Genomic DNA, 21,332 nt, shown 5'->3' with positions numbered 1-21,332 from the left:
TAAAAGTTAATTACTCATAGTAAAGAAAAAATAGCACATATAAATAATCGTGGTATTTCATTTTGTTTGAGTGTCATTTCTCGATAATTATTACAAAGGAATAATAAATATATTTTATCGAATGACTATTTATTTATCGTCAAATATTTTCATCAAATCAAATAAATGGACGGAATAAAAAGGTTGATGTGAGTCAATCAACTAATTTAATCTTTACAATAAGATAATAAAAAATTTGATGTGAGTCAATCAACTAATTTAATCTTTACGATAAGGTAATCAACTGCACAAGGATACGATAGTCAGGTACATTAAGCTCTCATTATGCGCGAGATGAAGGAGTGATACCAACTCTTTGATAATTCTATTTCACTATAAAATTGAAGATTTAAAACTTTCAATCCAAAGTTTCTACAGTGCATAATCTTACCAATAAATTACAATAATAATAAAAATTGTATTCATAATTTTAATGCAAAAATAAACTTAGTGTCTGCTAGCTTACAAAATTGAAACTCATGAAGATAATTTTTTTTACTGTTTGAATCCTTCACCAAGGCCTGCTGGCATTCCCAAACTCTGAGCAAGATCACTCATTCTTTCCTTCATTGCCTGAAAAAATAACGACAACAAAATAACAAGAAGATACGAGTACTAGTAAATATCGGAAAATATGATCCTACATGAAATCCTTCACGAATGAGGATTACTCAGTCGATGAAGTGCCTTTACGTCCAATTGTTAGGTCGGAGGCTCGTGGCACATTAGGGTATACATAGTGAATCGTTGTTTTTTCTTATAATTGTGGTGCTCGAGTCAAGCTTGTTGTGGTACCTGCTACTTCCCATTAAGACAAGTACCTTACTATGTTGCTCTAACTCTCCTAAAATGGTGTTGCACGCTCGTGATAGGTACTCATCGACATTATTGAAGAGTTCATGCAATATAGGTATCAAGTAACTCTGTCAACCAAGACTTTTGGAAGATAGAGAACCTTCGTTAAGCCCCTTAAGTGAAAGGGTTTGACATAGGACAGAGTTTAGGAGACGATGTTAAAGGAAATAAGAAAGACTTTTGGAATTTGTGATCTTAAGCATGTCAGTCATGTCATGACGTTTTTGTGGTATTAAAATCATGTCATGAAGGGTGAAAGTTTTAAGTCGTATTGTTTCTAAATATAAAACAGAATAAAAAGGAGAGAGTGTCACGTAAAACGGAACAAGTTTGAGGTTCTTACCAGTACACTTTTCTGATGCGCATCCTTGTATGCCTCTGTAATCAGAAGTGAGAGTTTCTGCACAAGAAAAATAGTAAAGGCCCTTTAAGGATTCGGCACAAATCTTCATATATTGTGATACTCCGCAGGGCTCCCTGGAAGACGAAAGCCACAATGCACAGACCAATCAAAAGACACAACTCAGATCCCTGGCCAAAAAATTTCTTCTTGAAATGTGGGATTTTACTACCGATTACAGACACCTTTCACTAGTAAAGAAAAAGAAACGACTTGGCTAGAGTACTGTCAAACTAAAAATAGCCACAGACTAAAGAAAAATGGGACTACAGAAGGTAAAACATCCTTCACGCTGGCATGTTGTTTTGGGGGGTCATGTATGGTCAGCATCTTAAAAACATCATTTGTTCCGATATTGTTTGGCTGCTATAGAGAACATATAATATGATACTAGCTCAAAGCAGCCGTGCCACTCTAAAAAGCCTAAGCGTGATATAAATCAAAAGCTAGCCTGAGACCTAAAAAAGCAAGGTCGAAATCCATCCCTCTTTTTCCTGTATTTGACTACTAGGGCTAATGAACGACCCTTTGATCTATGTCGTTCCAAGTTTAGCTAGGTCTGATTAACTATACAATATAACATAACATGATAGATCGGCTTTTGCAGAAAGCATGATTGTTATAGTGAAATGTTATTTGACGGACAGGTCAAATAAGACAAGTACATAACTCAGATGATCTATGCAATATATACTCACTTCTGGGCCTAATGCCATGGCAGCCTCAGTAATTTCAGTGCGTATCGGCTGCTGATTTCCAGACAGTGTTACCTGCAAATGATGTAAATATTTATAAGTTCCCATAAAGTGTATCGAAATGGAATTTCTCCACATTTTCTACTTATCAAGGTCTGTCTACAGCAACTGTGCCTTAGTAATCGAAGGTTTTGACAAAAATGACACGAGAACTACTAGGCCAAGGCTGAGCATTCTACGTCTAGAACATAGGTTGTTCAATTGTGTGCAGACCCAACACTTAAGTTGCCAAGTAAATTGGCGAGAAAATAACAAAAATGTTCCCTTCTGTTTGAGGGTAGGTTCATAGTCATTAAGTTGCATTGGACAGTTTTGGTAATTTAAATTTGCCAAAAGTTAAATACTTTAGTCCCTGTCAAATATTAATGTTCAATAGATTTGACGGAAACAGTAGAAGTATTTTTTTAAATCATAAACATCAAGAAAGTCTAATCAAATTCACGCAACACTGAGAATTGCACTAGACAATAAAAAGTATATCAGAAATTACCTCAAAATGTTGTAGCAGACTCTAGAAATAAATAAATCAAATAGCAGAAACTAAGAAATTGTTTCATTAAACGTGAGTTCCCACTAATGTCCATTTTTTCATACCATCAAATCTAACCAACAAAGCTCCACAAATATTAGATGGGGACTAAAAGTGGCAAAACTAAAAAGAGCAAAACTGTTTCAAGGGACTATATTGAACCTAAACTTAAACATAAAGGGACCATTTTTGTCATTTTTCTAAGATTGGTTCCCAGATTGCATCTTAACTTCTGGAATAGTCGAATTAGTACATCCATTCGATCAGAAGTGATCTCTTCAGTTAGATGACACCAAAATAAAACAAGAAAAGAACATACCTTGATTAGTTCACCTTCACAGTATCCATCAAACTCTGCTCTGGAAACACAAACCACCAAAAATGAATATTTATGTGGCATTCTCTTAAAGATTAGCTCACATAAAGGTTAAAAACGTATTATAAAGTGCACTATTAGAAACATACAAAGCAAGCTCTTTTTGTACTCGCACTGCCTCAACTTGAACCACATTTTGCGCCTTCTTCACTGTCTCGTATAAGTTTTGCATGTTGCCAAAAAGACCTGCCTAAGAAAAATATAAAAAAACCTGAGGTTGGTTACAGTGAAATAGCATAACATTGTTAACGAGTGAACCAACAGGTGACGCATAAGAAAAGTGAATATAGAATAATTAGTATGCTTATAATAGCCAATTTGGCCAAGCTTCTAAAATCAGCTAATTTTGGGAAGTGTTCTTACAAAAAAGTACTTTTGACGAGAAACAATTTGTGTTATGCTAACCGATCTAAAAAAATACTTGAGCAGCAATTAGTATCTGGTCAAGCTATCACAAAGTGTTTCCACATATATTTTCTTAGAAGTGCTATTCAAAAATCGAGAGCATATTTTTTTATTTTCTCAAAAATAGCTTTTGCTTCTACTCAAAAACAGTTTTTCTTCTCCAACAAGTTTGGTCAAACACCATCTTCAGAGTGTCCAGTGAAAGTAAAGTAGTAAACAACAACATATAAGCCTTAAACTTATACAAGTTGAATTCACTAATTTCATTTTTTTTCGGTTCATAACTCGGTTGATAATGGACCCATCCCTCTAACCTTCTCCCTTTATCAACTTCTTTACTGGCTGAGGATATCAAGCTTTAAAGTTAAAAACAAGATTTTCCAGCAGACAGCTCGGATAATTTGGTTTGTGATTCTCCTTGTGATGAAGACATGTTCTGTTTTATTCGGTTAATCAACTTTATGAGAATGGCAGCTACTAGAAGCAAAAATATAAATATTAACAATAACACTAGCAAGCTACTATAAGAAGATTTTTCATTCTAGTCTTTATGTGCTTACACATAGCTTAAAATGATCACCGACAAGTCATCAAACAAGATAGCTCCAATGTCAGTGTAACCAATACAATATTATACAAGGAAAGGGATATACTCAGATACCTTTGAAGGAGCATCGTTGTTCTGCTCATTATTGTCCTTTTTTCCTCCAAACAGAGAACATATTTGCAGAGGTCTGGGATTATCTAAAACCTTTCGACAACCAGGTCTTGATAAAGTCCACATACCAACTTGATTTGCATTAGGACACGGTTTTTCTGCAAAGACCAAAATTGTAAAAAAGGAAATATTTTTTGTTAGTGCTTAATTTTTCCAGGGAGGTATAGCACTTGTAAGAGTAAACTGAATGCTGAATAAAGAACTCCAAGACGGTACTCAGGGAGAAAACTGTGTATCAAGCCTATATAAAACTATAACTCAGTAAATTTCAATAAGCATATTAATACATTTTCTTTTTCGAGTTAAATGTAAGATTTATTTTAGTTAATGTAAGTGGAGAATTCACATTAGTGTTTATTTTGATTATAAAATTCATTGAATCAGTCCAGAATTCCTTCCTCGAATTTGGTCAAAGCACTAAAAATTAGTTGACCAGGTTAGGTATGGGTCCCACACCCACTCCACATTGTGTCGACAAGGGTGCGGCACCAAAAGTGAAGAGACCGAGCAACTAAGGTTGTTACTTATCTACAAATCATGGATAAGTATCAAGTCATTTCATTTTGTTACTATAATTTTCATCATAAGGGCAATCTGACTTCCATACAACATTTGGTTAGAAATTAAATTATTAACCATAAAAGAAATTCTTGACGCGTATAAATAACCACAACATTTAGCTTTTTATAAGTATCATTTCTCGAAAACAATTCACGAATAAACTTATATTGATTGAGGATAAGAAAACGAAAGGGCATCAGAATTACACATCCCCGAGATACAGTGACCTAATCAACAGAAGGCGCAGCGTGTTACTCAAACACGAGGTAATTAAGTTTGAAGCTTGGTTAAATCTATTATTCCCTGTGTAAATAATTGTTTGAAACACCTCTAAAATTTCATTGCTTGAAATTTTAGTGGTTCTTCACACACAAGTCTATACTTCATGTTGAAAATACTGAGTCTGATTCATTAACTTTTTGCTACATATACTCTGCTACTTCTTTATGGCAATAGGCACAAACTTAACATAAACATATATGTGGGATTTTCTTTTATTTTTGTTTGTGTATGTGTATATAGAACTTACAAGGGTTTGAATTTTTTGTGCTTAACATCGAAATCAGACTAATCCAAAAAAATAAATTGTTACCTTTATATCAAGAAGCTAAAAGCTTCGACCGAATGTCTCTCTTGGGTTTTTAGGGTATTTTGTAAACTATCAACACAACCCCATTAGCAATTAAGAACTATACACTATACACGAACATAAGCCATAACACCAACAATGCCTTAGCCCAGACTCCCCAAACAAGTTGGATAATGGATAGAACTTCCAAGGGTTAGAAGAACTTGCGATTATCATCGAAACTAGAATTTTTCAACAAAATAAAGTTGCTAACTTTATATCAATAAAGTTAATAGCTTCAACCGAATGTCTCTCTTCATTTTTTTGGGACATTTGGTATACTATCAACACAAACCCATTAGCAATCAAGAACTCTACACCAACATAAGCCATAACAACAACATCTTAGCCCCAAACAAGTTGGATATAAGTCTATAACTTACAAATCCAAGGGTTGGAAAATTTTGTGATTATCATCAAAATTAGCATTTTTCAACAAAGAAAGTTGCTAACTTTATATCGAGAAAGCTAATAGCTTCGACTGAATGGTTATATTCATCTTTAGGGCATTTTGTAAGCTTTCAACACAACCCCATTAGCCATTAAGAACTCTACACCAACATAAGCCATAATGACAATAATGCCTTAGTCCCAAGCAACTTGGATAGAATTTCCTTCCAAGGTTGGGAAATTTTGTGATTGCCATCAAAATTGCGATTTTAAACAAAGAAAGTTCCTAGCATTACACAAGAAAGCTAATAGCTTCGATGAATGGCTATGTTTGTTTTTTAAGGCATTTTGATAAAAACTATCAACACAACCCCATTAGCAATTAAGAACTCCAACCAACATAAGTAGTAACAACAACGTCTTAGCCCCAAACAAGCTGGATAGAACTTCCTTCAAGGGTCGTAAAATTTTGTGATTACCATCAAAATTAGACTTTTTCAACAAAGAAGGTTGCTAACTTAATATCAAGAAAGCTAAAGCTTCGACCAAATGGCCATATTCATATTTATGGCATTTTCTAAACTAACACAACCCCATTAGCAATCAAGAATTGTAACCACCACCATGACCAACAACAACAACAACAATGCCTTAGCCTCAAACAAATTGGATTTGTTGTGATTACCATCCAAAATTAGACCTTCTCAACAAAGAAAGTTGCTAACTTCATATCAAGAAATCTAACAGCTTCAGCCGAATGGCTCTCTTCATTTTTTATGGCATTTAGTATACTATCAACACAACCCCATTAGAAATTAAGAACTCCACACCAACATAATCCATAACAACAACAATGCCTTAGCCCCAAACAAGTTAGGGTCGTTTATATGAACCCCACTTCTTCATTTAAGCTTATTCATATCATTTTCTAAATATCTGAACCAAGCAAGATAAATTGGACTTACTAATTAAATTGCCAATTTGTTCTCAAAATAATTCACCACAGTCCCATATTAGTTTAATTGACTATATAAATCCAAGACATTCTTTCCAATACAAAATAATATATTTTCTTTTAGGGCAAACTAATAGTTCTCTAAACTAAAAAAATCCCCAAAAAATGTTAACTAAAGTGGAAAAGTGTTTACATAAGGATACTGAGGAGAAATTGTGCTTACTGAAGCTATGAAGATTTGAAATCCCAGCTGTGAAAGCACTTGTAGACGCCATTTTTTCACCACAAAATTATTTTTGCAGAAAAAATGTGTCTTTTTTCAAGAAGATTGAATAAATATCTATCCAAGTCCCATGTTGTAGTACTTCTTGATAAGCATTTTTGCCCCCTCATGTTTTGAAAATATCAAGACGAGTGCTAATACTTCTAACAGATAATAAAAAAGATAGTTTTTTTTTGAAAATTATTCAATATTCGAAATTTATATTTATTTCGTGTGATGAACAAAATTATTTATTAATTATCTTATAAAAGATAACACACATATATATAATATATTAAAATAATCAAAATATGCTTAACCTATTTTTTTTTATAATATATTGAAATAATCAAAATTTACTTAACGTAGCTCAAAAAAGAACTAGATGGGGCACATAACACTACAAAATCTAATGGCTTTACACTCAATGGAAGTAAGAAATCCATGGTTTCAAATAGTTGGTGTCATAACAATGTGATGAATCTTGAAACCTCAAAAAGGGATAAAGGGCAAAATAGTACTTTCACATAAGGACAAATGTAAAAAAAAAACCATCACCATCAAAACAAACAACAACCCACAACAAAGCCTAAAAACAAGCCACTTACCAACAACTCCAGATTTCTCTCTCTTTGCTTCTTTTTTTTTTTTTTTTTCAGAAAAATTCATCAGTCCATCACACTTGCCTTTTTTTTTTCTTGTGTTAGTATTAAATTGGTATTTATCCATTCCACTGTTGCTATCCTCATCAAGAATCAGCCTACAAAGCTACTTTCTTTCTAATGTTAGGTGTGGCTAAATTTATGTAATCAAAAAAAAAAAATCGAGAAAATTTTAGGTGTCTTCATTTTCATGTGTATAAGGCTAAACCCACCTCATACATACAACATATGACCATAAAGATACAATCTTTATGCCATAAATGCCCTTTCTGCAACATCCAAAAAAAAAAATTCCCAATCTTCATCACCTCTTCACTGTCTTTCCAATAACAAAAACAAGAACAATGTATAATAGTAGTATATATAGTATTTTCTTTTGTTATGGTTTTCCATTTATGTGGGCTTTTTGGGGTTTGTCTTGGTCAAGAGAACCTTCTTGCCACCTCTCTTTCTTTCTCTATAACTCCTTTTTTTTGTTTGGCCCTGTTGTTGTGTTGTTATTATTGTTTCTCCCCTCTTTACTTCTCTCTTATCTGCCTCCTTTTGCTCCTTTTCTTGGTTTCTTTCAACTTTTTTGTCTCTTTATTTCTCCAAGATCTGATCTTTTTATGTGAAAGGATTAGTTTGATTCATCTGTGATCTGATATGTCTAAGAAGATGAAAAGGGGTGCTTTGGAATCATCATCTTATGGTGTTTTTGAAGACACAAAGGATAGGTTGAAACATCAAACACTTCTGCAGGACTATCAAGAGCTCCAGAAGGTATAAAAATCTTGTCTTTTTTCTTTTTTTGATCATTTGCTATGAAGAAATGGACTTTTTTGCTGTGTTGAATGGTTGATTTCTCTCTCTGTTGGAGTATCTTGTTCTTGCTTGTTAGAAATGTGGTGCCATTTGGTGTAGGAACCTCCTTTGAGTTTGATCTGTTTCCTATCAGTGATTCATAGAATTGTTAATTTTTTTTTATAATTGTGCGTGCACCTTGACTAATTTCACGGGAAACGGGCCACCTCCTGTTAACAACATGTACTAGATATAAAGAAATCATCTAGTGTTTTTTTTTGTCTCCGCTAGTCATTGAACCTTTATAGAGTGTTATTTGCTGTCTCTTTGTTCAATTTCTATCTGGAGTTGCCCTTTTCATCATTTCATTATTGAGGTCTCACCTGAGATTGTATCCCTTGGTTGAATTTGTTTGTGTTTTTTCCTAGGAGTTATTAGGAATTCTCTCTAAAACAACTCTTAGCACGGTTTGATGACAGGGACGGCTCTCTCCTGCCCCATCTAAATTAGGCTTTGTTATCCTTCGGGGTGGCTCAAATAGTTCGGCTAGGTACTTTCATAATGGAGGTCTCATGTTCAAAACCCTTTGCCTGCAACAACAGGGGGTCGGCCTTCGGGGTCGAGCTTGTTGCATGGGGCTTTCCTAGTGCGGTTTATCTCTCCCGTGTGGTTCGCGAGCTATTATACAAGGGTGGGATTTACCTTGTGCACTCCCAAAGGATAGCGACTGCGGGTTCCTTTGTCATAAAAGGAATACTAAGCTTTGTTTGTCTGAGAGTTCAATCCGTAATGTGTGTAAACACACATCACGCAGTGCACTCTTATCACTAGACCAAAGTGTTGGCGTAACAGTTCATAGATTATGTCCATCATAGTCGATGATACTTCAAACTGCAAGATGATCGAATGCTGATATGTTTTGTTAGAGTAAATAGTAATGTGTGTGTGCGTGTGATCAACCGGTTTTCTTACATGTAACCTTCAACTTTCAGGAAACTGATGCCGCAAGGCACAAGCTGGAGGATTCAAAGCTGAGGAAACTAAGATTACAAGCTGAAGTTCGGTAAGTTTGTTCAACATATCAAATGGTGTTCATATTGATTTGATATAGTTTCATTTTCTTTAGGAATTCTTGAATTCAGCTTGATTCGAAGACTTCAAAATATATAGCTTGCATAGTAGAATTAAGAAAAAAGAACTGTACTTCTGTGCATATGCATTTTCTTGAAATGCTCGTGGAGTTCCTTTTCTATTTGAATCTAAGTGCAGATTTTTTTTGCATGATTGTGCAGTTTCTTACGCCAGAGGCACAAGCATCTATTGCAATCGAAGTCCTTAACAACTCCAAAAGGGAAAGAGCTAGTATCCCTACCAAATGTTGAAACTTACCCCAGGAGTAGGTCAAGGGATCAAGTTACGAGAAAAAAGGAAGCCAAGCTAAACAAACTGCCCCCTCTTCCTGGCCCTAAACCAAACGGAAGGATACAGGTTGCAAAGGTAGTTGCTTCGCAGAACATACCCGATATTCATGTGAACCAAAAGCACAGATTAGGTGGTAGACAAGAATCTGTTTTTCGCAATGCAGATTTAGAGTTGAACCGTAAATCAAGAGTATATAGGGGAAAGGATGTGTCATCCCGAAAAGGAGCTCCAGCCTATGATTTGAAGCAGGATGAGAGATTGTGCATCGCAGACAATGCTATCTTACAGAGCAGCTCGCCAACTTTTGATTTAAATCAGGATGCTGGTCATAGTGGCAAAGAAACTGCATTGCCCACTCGTGCTCCGGTCTTTGATTTGAATGAGATCTCGGTAAGTCTCAAACTAATCAACACGTACTCTTTCCGTTATTTTGTTAGTCATACACTTTTTACATCATTTACCTCTAGACTTTCTAATCCTTACAGATGGGAGAAGAGGAAAGAGATGGAAATTCTGAGCAGGTGCAGCTCGAGGAGCCAAAGAGAAGTCCAATCCAAAACCTCAATGATGATGTGAAGCTATTGGTGTGTAGAAATGTTGGAGAAGACACTTCTCGGTTGGGAAAACAAAAATTATCTTGGCAAGACCCTGTTGCTTTGAGGGTTTGATCCGTCTTCCACCGTCTAGTTAAATGTGGTAAGAAACTTGTGTGTTAATGCTGAGCATTGTCGAACTTGTGTTGACATGTAGGCTAGCACATTATTATCCTTTTAGTGTAAAGAAACTTCTTATACATGTAATACATGCATACTATATGTTCATTGCTAGCAACGAGATGTGGTCCGTATGATTCATCCTCTACATTATACACTATATTTTCTGGTGAAGCTAGGGATTTCGCGTCCTCTCTTTGATGAATTCCGTATTGATGGTTTTGAGTGTTTGTGTGGATTCTCGTCCATCGGGACGAAGAGATCCTGATACCATCTTGCATTGTTGGTGGCTTCAACTAAGTTTGATGGATTTTAAGTTTTTTCTTACAGAAATGACCAATGGCCACCTTAATGTTGAACTATCATGTTTAATAAATCTTATAGTTGCCTCATATCATGTTTAATAAATCTTAGATATCTATATGGTCATAAATCATTTTAATATATAAATTTACTATTTTAAATTGAAATGCTGAATTTTTAATATTTGATATTTGTTTTAATATTACAAATAATTTGAATTTGCATCATGCAACAAAATTTCTTTACCAGATTTGGAAAAGTTAGATAGCATAAGTTACCACCTAATTATTATGAGATCACCTACTCACTTCATAGTATCAACAAATCTTAAACGATAATAATATATTTGATGTAATTTTATGAATGAAAATTGATGAAAAGATGTGATCAAACAAATAATTTTTCTTTATTTTTAGATAAAAGATTTTGAATTCAAACTTCGAGGATGAACGACATCTCTGATGAACGTATTTTTTTTCAAACTTTTCAAATACCGAATGATTAAGCCCAAGAGGATAATAATAGCTCAAAATGAGGATAAAAATAGCTGGAGCGTTTCCCCCGAATGAACTTTGCAGTGTGATTTAAATTTAATCAGAACTTTTATGCAAACTTCAGATATTATATGAAATTTCTTTTAATAAGAAAAACTGATTTATGCGGGAAAGTACAAACATAATAAAGAGTTCAAAATATATAAATCGATTAATCAATGTGAAAAATATTTATAAAAATTAAGTTATTTAAAAGATAATCAACTAAACCACGAATGAAATATGAAACTTAAAAAGTGCTTTCACGTCTAAGAATATGTTACACAAGAGGCTGCTCTCAATTGAGTGTTTATGAATTGAATAAGATTCTTATATACTTAACTCCGCCAAACATCAAAGGATTTTGAGCTTGTGATTTGAAGAGTTTAAGATATAAGCAAATCTTACCCCTATCTTTTGTGAGGTAGAGAGGTTGTTTCTGATAAAACCCTCTATCATACACAATTGTAGAAAAGAGACGACAAAATACCAAGATACAAAAGGAATGCATCAACAGATAGTAGTACACACCGAAGAATAAGAAACTACACGATAACGGGCGCAACAAAGACTTTGAGTGTACATCATTATTACTAACAAGTAGCTAAAAGCAAAGCTAATAGAGAATAAAATCTGCAGATGCAAATACCCAGCAAAAGAGATAAACTGAAGACAAACTTACGTTATCAAATTCAGCTTTAAAATGGTGTAAAGATAGGAACAGTTGCATTTTATGAACTCACAAGTTCGACAAAACTTAATATAACAAGTCAACGGGAAAAAATAAATGAAAAACTAATGTAATACAAAACGGCTGGACTCCGTCAAGCAGCCCGTTGCCTCAAGCAAATATGGCGTATAATTTACCATGTTGCAAAACTGTCTTTCGTCGTCTAATGAACACACTTTGGGAAAAGTATACAACTCACATAAACTCACCTGTCCTTTACTACAGTTCCAATGATGAAAAACTGTGATACAGCTGCTTTAGTCCACTGAGCACAACGGAAAGGCCATCTCGAGGATAAGTGATATGGAGCACATTCCATTGACGAGGATTTGAGCTTTTTACTGGAACAGATTTTTGCAGGCTTTGACATCAGGTGCTTGTGAGTCTAACACTCCTTGACCAGTAGGGCTAGAGCTAATAGCTTTCATGATGGCAGCAAATAAGTCCTTCTGGTATAAGTCATCGGTTACCTTCTGCAGGATCTCATTCACCAACTTGAAGTCCATTGCCCCCGTCAAAACTAGCCTCGAAATTATCTCCCCGAAATTTGCTGGTGCTTTTGGTAAATCCATTGCAAGATCTTCCAATTGAGAAGCAAAGTTCAAGCATCCAGTAGCCAAGTCTGTAGCAGTAAAAACCTTTTCAGCAGACAAGTGCTCAAGAAGTTGTGCAACTGGTTCAACGCGTGGTGGGCTTTTGTCCAGTCCGAGTGATATGGCTTTCTCGACAACCTCAGGATAGAAGGCAGGGGATTTGAGTTCCTCAATGCACTGTAAGGCTTCATCCAAAATCCGAACACTAAAATATTCCTCCAAAAGTGAAACTGTTTTTCTTTTCAGCTCCTCAGGATTTGACCTTGCAGCTGGAGCCTGAGGTTTCCCAGCAACAGGCAAAACGGTACTAGTTGGAGATGGCTTAACTGGTACTGGAACTTGTGATACAGGCTCCATACCAGAGACATAGCCTGATGGTCGGACAGGAGGTCCACCACTACCTTGTAAGAGAGCACTACTCCTGCCACTCATGCCGACATTGCTACCCTGAGGCAACAGTCTTGTGTTCAAGGCCGGCGACTTCCCAATCAATGGTTGCTGAGCACCTCTCGGCATTCGTGACCTAGGAACTTCCCAGTTGTCATTATCCATTCCTGGCATCCCAGGCATCTTCCTTGCTCCTGGCATCCCTGGCATCATACCACCAGTGCCGGGTCGATTAATGGGATAGCCACCAGGACCCAAATTCCCTTGAATACCTGGAGGAGCACGAGCATTTCTAATGCTTAATGTAGCACCAGGACGCAACCCCAAGGTCTTCTCTGCTTCCGAGTGGATCTCGTTAATGGTTTTGGCTTTCACCTATAAAAGAAGTTAATACATCATGAGAAAGAAGTGGACTTAACTAGTCAGAACTACTGCATAAGCAAATCGTGTATCACCTCTTCCCGCCTAGGGACCCAGTTATTGGCACGTAAATCCAGCACATCACGAACCAAAAACCTTAGGCGTGCTACCAGCTGAGGGTTTGTCGATAGTTCTTTCAATTGGTTGAAATATATATCATTGATGTGCCTCGACTTTTGCTTCTTGTCAAGCTGCTTACCAATGGTGTTAAAGAACTGACATATAGCTTCAACATTCTCTTCTTCTGGACAGCTTTTGGGATCTTGTCCTAATAGTTCCTGTAAGCAAGATCAGGAAGACAATTTTCCACAAAATTGATATATTGGTTACATTTATGAGGGAAAGGACCAAGAAGATTATTAAGCTAATAGAAAACAATCAATAACCTGAACAATGTGATGAACAATCTTTTCAGGAACCATATTTTGCTTCAATAGCTCCCCAATAAGACGTATGTTTCCAAGAGTGCGCAATTTGATCAACCTTTCTTTGTCCTTGCGTTCCGACTCCTGCTCCGGAGCAGTCATTCGTCTCATCTCTTCCCTCAGTTTGTCAGAACCTTCAAATGCCTCTTGGCAATTATTCAGAAGAACTCGCTTAAACGTGATTTCTTTCCCACCAGGTTCATCAGATGGAAATGGAGGAAGCTTCTCGTTGAGATCAGAACACAACTGGGCATACATCGGGCAAAAGGTGGGTTCCAATACAGCCTTGTCAAATATCAAGGAGATCACACCCTAGAATTTAGAGAAGAGAATACATCAGTTAACCAAGACATACGATGGAAACAAGAAATTACAGAAATATAAGTATCCGAAAGATAAGACCTCCAGAATGTCTGCACTTGTTATCCCTGAATCTATTAATTGGCCTTTGAGAAGATCAAATTTCTCTGGGGTCAACTTGTTAAGTATTCTGCAAGATCGATAATACTTGCATCAATCATGTACAAATAAGGATATCCTAAAATTCACCTTAAAAGAATGTGCAAACTACATCTGAAACCAAGACCGTATTGAAACCTTTTTATTTATTTGCAATGACGGCTTATTATATCCATGAATAGAGAAAAGGTAGTACAGAAGAAATGCAGTTCCCTACTTTCAAGATGTGGTGAAAAAATAGCTTGGAATTATAATACAGAACTTGTTAAAAGCATTAACTAGAATTTCCAGAAAGATTACCCCTTGACTGTTTTCAAGACACGATCTTTGTCAGAAAGAGTGCCCCTTCGAACTGACCATGGCACCTCAGCTTTGATCAGTGTAGGAGCAGGACCTCCCTGGTACACAAACAATTGAAGAGTTTCAGAGACCAGATGTAGCAGATAGTTCATCATCAGGCAAAATCATGTAGTTTGAGCAGAAAAAAAAAAAAAGAAACCATTGCTGGTGCAAGGAATAAACTTAGCAATTAAAACAGAGAGAAAGACATTATGTAGGAAAAAAGAGATATCTCTTAAATTAATCTAATTGATGTTCCAAATTATGTCAATAAGATAATACAACTATGTATTTGTATACCTAATTTTAATACATACAACAAAGTGCAAAACAACCACAATGTGGTGATAATCAAGTATATTATTCTTCAATAGGACGTCTTTTCTTCAAGTGTTGATGGCTTTCAGAATGCATGGAAAACTGAACTTGTCTTTGGGAGTACAACAGCAGGAATAAATTAACAGAAGTTATTCAAATCAATAATGAACATTCTCCAAACTGCGCAAGAGGAAATTAATTACCCCTTGATTGGCAGAAACTTGAGCTCTTGCAAACTGTGATTGCTCTTGCCGAGTATACTGGCCACCAAATTCCCTGTTTTCTCGAAGTGCTTCCCATGACCTCTCCTCTATGGGGGCAGAAAATTGTGCTGGCCTATTACGCCAGTCACGATTGTCTGGTTCAGAATAACGACCCTGAGACTGCACCTGCACCTACCGAAAGACAATTAAACTGGAAAATAAGGCAACAGAAAGTGAAAACTGGAAGAAAGTGAAATAGAACATAGACAAGCAGTAACCGAAAATAGTGAGTTGGAACTGTTCTTTAGTTTGCAACATTACCAAAAGCAACGAAAAATAGTGAGTTGGAACTGTTCTTTAGTTTGCAACATTACCAAAAGCATCAAATATTGCTTTTTTTAGTCCACAGAGGGGAGGAGAGAAATGCCAACAAAATTGTCAGATGAGAAGAAATACAACTTTTTATATCAAGTCGGAGAAAAACTCACATTGCTATCCACACGACCCCGAGAGGAATCTTCCCCAAACAGTTCAGCTTCAACTTCGTGTTTGATTTGCAGAATAACCTCAGGTAACTGTAAGACAACCGCCTAGAAGACCACAAAAACCAGAATCAAGGACAAGCAAATAAATTATGATAATCCACAATGATTTCATTTTTTATTTCTTTTTTTGGGTAGCTGGAATCGAGAGAGATCTAAAATATGGAAGAAGAGGACTGCATTCTTAATAATAGAAATTACATCGCAGTCGATACCTATCAGTAAAAGTGGCTTTTTTTTTAAAATGGTAATAATAAGAGAGAAGAAATGGCCAGATTTGTCTCACATCTATCTATGTACAGAAAACTAATAATCAATAAACACTATCGCTGAACAATTTTAAATAATGATATTACCTCCCTCAGTTGCAGGAGCTGATCTCGAGTATAGCGAACACGTTCATGGCTGTCAAAACGAGAATCTCCAGTCTACAATGATAAAGGTGAGTTAGAACAAACAGAACTCTGAGAACAACAAGTTCTTAAAAGGAAAGCCAAGCAAAAAGATACACATCTTGAGCTAGAATAGAACACGGAAAGTACCATAAAAAGGCAAATCCAGCAAGAAAGCACTCATCAGAATCAATGCTCCTTGTGAAAATAAGGGAACATAGAAGGAAATATAGGTGAATTGATTGTAAGAATTTAAAATATTTCTACATGTTTTACGAAGTTCATAGGCTATCAGCTAAGACACAACAGAGATGTCAGTCTGACTGACTAAACAAGCAACCAGGGACCAGAGTCTTCATACTGGTAATATATTAGACAATGACGGTTTAAGAATATTTTGCAACAAAAGGAGTTGATAGCCTGTTCTTTCTCTTTTTTCGTAAATCAGAAATCATATATCTAGAACTTATCACAATTCCGGGGGAAAACATCACCTAACAGGCTTCATCTAAGGATCTCCCTCAAATTTTAGTTGCGTGATATGTTTTCTTTTTTATCTTCATGATATACAAGCATGAAAAAATGCCAATGCTCAAGTTCCCACATAGCACTATGAACAACATGACTAGCTTTTGCATGGTCAAATAGCTAATGAGACTTCCAGTGTTAGTAGGGTTCTTTATGGGCAGCCTGATAATTCTCAAGTGACCACCAAAAACATACTAATGATTATCCGTCCATGTTTACTGCAGGTACACAACTATAGTGGGCTGCCAAGAATTAGGACGTTAACAAGAATGAATTGAAATATTATGCACACATACACTTCTACTGGACCAATGAACATACAGTTATCTTTCTCATTCATATTTGAATCATGCACAAGCACAACGAAATATCAATTCTCACATTCCTAAATGCCACATAACCAACACTATTCACCAGAGAAAGGTCATACTCTTTTGCTTACTCTTCAATTCACTTCAGTTATTTAACGTTCTAACTTACTACAATATATTCCAAACTAACAACACAAAAATCAAGCTGTACATCTACCACTAACTGAATTTACTGTCCAAAGAACAGAATTCCATAAGTGACTGGCTTTTGCATGGCTAATAGCTACTAAAACTTTCAGTTTTTAGTAGGGTTCTTTATGGGCAGCCTGATAATTCTTAAGAGCCCACCTAAAGCCTACTAATGATTCTCCCTCCATATTTACAGCAGATACACAACTAAAGTGAGCTGCCAATAATTAGGAGATATAGGACATTAACGCAAATATATTCTCTTATTATGTAAGAGAGAGTTGAGCAGCTGAAGCAGGCAGCAGTTGTCGAAAGAATGACCTACTTTCCTTTTAGTCTGTCTCAAAAAGAATGACTCATTTCCCCTTTGGTAACACTTTAATTTCAACTTCCCACATGGCATATTTTAGGCCACAAGATTAGAGGGCATTTTTGTACATTTCACATTACTTTAATTAAGGACCACGTTGTTGAAAAGTGTCTTTTTATTTTCTTAAACTCCGTGTCAAGTCAAAGTGGGTCATTCTCTTTGGAACGAGGGGTGTACCAACAATATAGTCATCTTTCTTGTTCATATTAAATGTATTCCTGTATAATTCTCATTTCAACAGTTTGGAAAAGGTGATGTCATTAATGAGGCTGTTCATGTTTTCATTTCAGCATATTGCAGAGGCACTTCCATGTTATCTACAGAAGTTCTATCCAAGTTCAGATAGTGCAGTCTCATGTCAAGCCAAAAGAAGACACAAAATGGTACAGAAAACCACTATGCACATCCCACTGACAAGATAGTCTGCATCAAGCACCCAGCTACCACGAGTCAAGGTGTCCAGCCCAGATACTCGATTGGTCGACCACCCATACAACAGAAGTGTACCATTAAAAGCATTTGCACTTCCGTTTATAGATATTATTAATCACAAAAGTCAGAAACTTCATCAGAAAACCACCCAACTCACCAATCACACGGAGAACACTGACAACTTTGCTTACAGATTTAATAATCATACAGATTGACGCATAAAGTATCATTATTATTGTTCTATTATAATCTTATTCGTCAATTGTATTACCACTGTTGTTTCTCTTACTTAGATTTTTACTATTTGTACTGTCAATACTTTTCTTTTACCATTTTCATCACCCTTTTATTAACCTCAAACCTGTTTTTGAAAACACTTCTCTTGAGGCAGGGATATATCAAAAACAACTTCTCTACATCATACAAGGTGGAGGTAAGGTCTAAGTACACTCCACCCTCCTCATACCCCACTTGAGGTATCACACAGGTAATGCTGTTGTATTCATGCATAAAGTAAAAATATAAAAACACATGTTCTACAACAGGAACACATAGACCCACAATTTTTTTTACAAAAAGAAATAAATTTCTATAAACTATAGGCACAGTTGAATAATGCACCAGACATATATCCAACATGAGACTTGATACTCTCTCCCCGAACCTGAGCAACACGGAAGCATTCAGCAGGCACATAACAACAGATATCACCAATATCATTACGCAATATAATCAGAAAGAGACCAAGTAGAAACCAAAGATTGTATTTCGCAAAAAAAAGAAGTATGCTTACATTGTTTCTAATTTCAACAAATCAATCAATCAACTACGCGCTTCAGCCAGCCTTGAACTAGTTGTGGTTGGATTACGTGAATCACCTATATCCATCCCACTTAAACAACCACATTTCAATCAAGCCCTAGGGAGAGCTAGGGGCCACAAGGGAATTCATCCCCTTCACCCGAAAACTCAAAGCATTACAGTATATATACAAAGTAAATATTCTATCCCCGAGCGAAACTCCGGCTCCACCACCATTCCAATGCTTAATAATTTATCTTCTAAACAACAATACAGAGGCTCTCTAATGCAGAATCACAAGCTAGATAGTAAAAAAGATTGGATTTTTCACATTGAAAACAACAAAAGATCAACAATAGATAAATCAAACAGCTAAAGAACATCAAGAAAAAGCAAATCCACAAAGCAAAAAGATCCATAGATCTGAAAAAAAGATTCAACCTTGAAAGATGGCAAAGATGAAGAACCTCCATGAGGACGAAAACCTGAGAGATCAGAATTGGTAGATGAGGTATCAAAGCGAGAGCCAAATACTCTGCTTCCACCACCTCTGTTACCACCACCTGGTCTCAAACTTATCACCGTCTGATCAGCCTGCATACCTCAATTCTCCACAGTCCGATCAATTCGAACACCTCCACACACAAAAAGAAAAATGGCAAATCTAAACCAAAAACGAATCAACAAAAAGCTATAGATACAGATAAACGTGTATCTATATGTGTATAGAGATACAAAAGATTAGATTTTTAGAGAGAGAAAGTAAGAATTTTTAGAGAGAGAGAGAAAGAGAGATATTGCTTTTCCTCTCTTCTCTACTGGGGACAGAGGCAATGGTAGAGGCGATTGTGAAGAGGGTGAGGAAAAAAAACCCTTTGAGGGTAGTTTCGGAATTATAAAATTTATGTAAGGGTAATTTTGGTACTATAATTTATATTAGGCCTTTTTAGACCCTTTTTTATTGGTCAATTTTCTCAAAGTTTCGAAAATAATTTTTTTACCTTTGATGAAAGAGATAATCTATGTATACATTCTATAATCCTCGTATTCTATTTTATATTGTTGTATTGTTATACGTAACGAGAAAAATATTTATAATAATTGTTTAGCTTTGATAAACGAAGTTACTTAGTACATGTTGTTGGTGAGAGGTATCAGGTAATTCAAGTGACATGAAAGTTTATTCGAACACTACGTTCATAAAAATAAAATTTGCACTGATAAATCTCATTTTTTAAAAAATTATTATTCAATGCTTTTTTTAAGCTTGATTAATTGAGATTCATATTGAAATATCTTATTTTTTAATAAAGCAACATTTAGCGGAAAAAAAAATTATTCTCAAATCTAAATTTGAAATGTCTATCTAAAGATCTAATGAGTTATTTATCACTAACACCTATCATTTTTTATGATAAACATACAAATATTTTTATCTTTGGTTTATTTATAAATTTTGATATTAATCGTTGTTATTTATGAGGCAATATGTTAATAGACTATTTTTTAGAAATATATTAGATGAGAATCTAAAACATATATTTCAAATAATTAAAGATCAAATAATATTGTTAATAAGATAATATTAAATGTATTAACTCCATAATTATTATTAACAAATAAATCATTGAAATATTATAAACACATTTTTTTTAGCTTGGTATAAATGACATTTTTGGTAAAAAATATAAGTTATCACATGCATCCTTGAGTTCTTGAAAAAATATTAAGGTCCTTTTAAGAAAATTAAGTTATATACAATTTTTTTTATCGAAGATCTCATTCTTTCTTTAATTAAAGACTATAAATTTGAGTGTTAGATATGAAAATTTTTCAGGAAAACATGAGAAAATAAATTCAAAATCTACTTGTTTTTCAGGAAAATATTTTCTACGTACCAACCAAACATGAGAAAATAAGTCCAAAATCTACTTGTTTTCCAGGAAAACATTTTCTAGAAAACATTTTCCTTCATACCAAACACACCCATAATTTTTTTTTACTGAAGATCTCGTTCTTTCTTTAATTAGAGACTATAAATTTGAGTGTTTGATATAAATTATTATTTTTTGATGGAGAGTATTTTTCCTTGATTAGGGTTTTATGTAGCATAAATTTAAAACAGGTAATTTTTAATATGAATATCAAACGCTAAATAAAAAAATATATGTATTATTTTATCAGGGTTGACTTTTTTGCCCCGGAAGATTTAAAAAAAATCTCGTTCTTTCTTTAATTAAAGATTATAAATTTGAGTGTTAGATATGAATTCTTTTTATGGAGAGTATTTTTCCTTGATTAGGGCTTTATGTAACATAAATTTAAAACAGGTAAATTTCAATATGAATATCAAACGCTAAATAAAAAAATATATATGTATTATTTTACCAGTGTTGACCTTTTTGCCCTTGAAGCTTTTAGAAATGTGTGAATGATGGTGTTATCATCAAATAATATCTCACTACTATTATTTTATTACTATGTATTATTCAATATTTATCAAATGTCTCTTTGCTTAAGGTCTTGAAGTCATTTATAAATCATAATATTTAACCTCACAAAAAAAGACATATATGTTCATGTTAACTTATTTGAAACATAATA

The 21,332-nt window shown here is 34.9% G+C and overlaps 3 protein-coding genes and 2 non-coding genes across 8 annotated transcripts; 1 reads left to right on the top strand and 4 right to left on the bottom strand.

Moving 5' to 3' along the window:
* Nucleotides 1–342: 342 nt before the first annotated feature.
* Nucleotides 343–7,340, bottom strand: LOC101266487 (nucleoid-associated protein At4g30620, chloroplastic-like). 2 transcript variants are annotated; one of them, XM_010315517.4, is made up of 7 exons: nucleotides 6,835–7,340; nucleotides 4,021–4,175; nucleotides 3,044–3,144; nucleotides 2,898–2,937; nucleotides 1,993–2,064; nucleotides 1,238–1,371; nucleotides 343–612 (listed from the first exon to the last, which is right to left on the bottom strand). In XM_010315517.4, the coding sequence occupies exons 1-6, from the start codon at nucleotides 6,884–6,886 to the stop codon at nucleotides 1,279–1,281; spliced, it is 513 nt and encodes a 170-aa protein (XP_010313819.1). In that variant the 5' UTR covers nucleotides 6,887–7,340; the 3' UTR covers nucleotides 343–612; nucleotides 1,238–1,278. The 2 variants fall into 2 exon arrangements, with proteins under 2 accessions (XP_010313819.1, XP_004251747.1); XM_004251699.4 differs by having other exon boundaries at nucleotides 1,238–1,294.
* A 157-nt stretch (nucleotides 7,341–7,497) lies between these two features.
* LOC101266194 (uncharacterized) lies at nucleotides 7,498–10,627 on the top strand. Of its 2 annotated transcripts, none has more exons than XM_010315516.4 (4): nucleotides 7,498–8,297; nucleotides 9,311–9,381; nucleotides 9,611–10,130; nucleotides 10,208–10,627. In XM_010315516.4, the coding sequence occupies exons 1-4, from the start codon at nucleotides 8,181–8,183 to the stop codon at nucleotides 10,214–10,216; spliced, it is 717 nt and encodes a 238-aa protein (XP_010313818.1). In that variant the 5' UTR covers nucleotides 7,498–8,180; the 3' UTR covers nucleotides 10,217–10,627. The 2 variants fall into 2 exon arrangements, with proteins under 2 accessions (XP_010313818.1, XP_004251746.1); XM_004251698.5 differs by having other exon boundaries at nucleotides 7,820–8,297; nucleotides 10,226–10,627.
* Nucleotides 10,628–11,956: 1,329 nt separating this feature from the next.
* On the bottom strand, nucleotides 11,957–19,599 carry LOC101265205 (eukaryotic translation initiation factor). 2 transcript variants are annotated; one of them, XM_004251694.5, is made up of 9 exons: nucleotides 19,170–19,599; nucleotides 16,062–16,133; nucleotides 15,652–15,753; nucleotides 15,164–15,355; nucleotides 14,604–14,701; nucleotides 14,247–14,334; nucleotides 13,806–14,156; nucleotides 13,455–13,697; nucleotides 11,957–13,374 (listed from the first exon to the last, which is right to left on the bottom strand). In XM_004251694.5, exons 1-9 carry the CDS (start codon nucleotides 19,326–19,328, stop codon nucleotides 12,358–12,360), a joined length of 2,322 nt encoding a protein of 773 aa, XP_004251742.1. In that variant the 5' UTR covers nucleotides 19,329–19,599; the 3' UTR covers nucleotides 11,957–12,357. The 2 variants fall into 2 exon arrangements, with proteins under 2 accessions (XP_004251742.1, XP_010313817.1); XM_010315515.4 differs by having other exon boundaries at nucleotides 15,164–15,349.
* On the bottom strand, nucleotides 16,759–16,864 carry LOC112940583 (small nucleolar RNA snoR103). Its single transcript, XR_003244921.1, has one exon. It is a non-coding gene; the product is annotated as a small nucleolar RNA snoR103 (small nucleolar RNA).
* LOC112940582 (small nucleolar RNA snoR103) lies at nucleotides 17,234–17,339 on the bottom strand. The gene has a single exon (XR_003244920.1). It is a non-coding gene; the product is annotated as a small nucleolar RNA snoR103 (small nucleolar RNA).
* Nucleotides 19,600–21,332: the final 1,733 nt, after the last annotated feature.

Source organism: Solanum lycopersicum, chromosome 12 (genome assembly GCF_036512215.1).
Source record: "Solanum lycopersicum chromosome 12, SLM_r2.1".
Classification (NCBI taxonomy): Eukaryota; Viridiplantae; Streptophyta; class Magnoliopsida; order Solanales; family Solanaceae; genus Solanum; species Solanum lycopersicum.
This window is presented reverse-complemented; position numbering and strand designations above follow the sequence as displayed.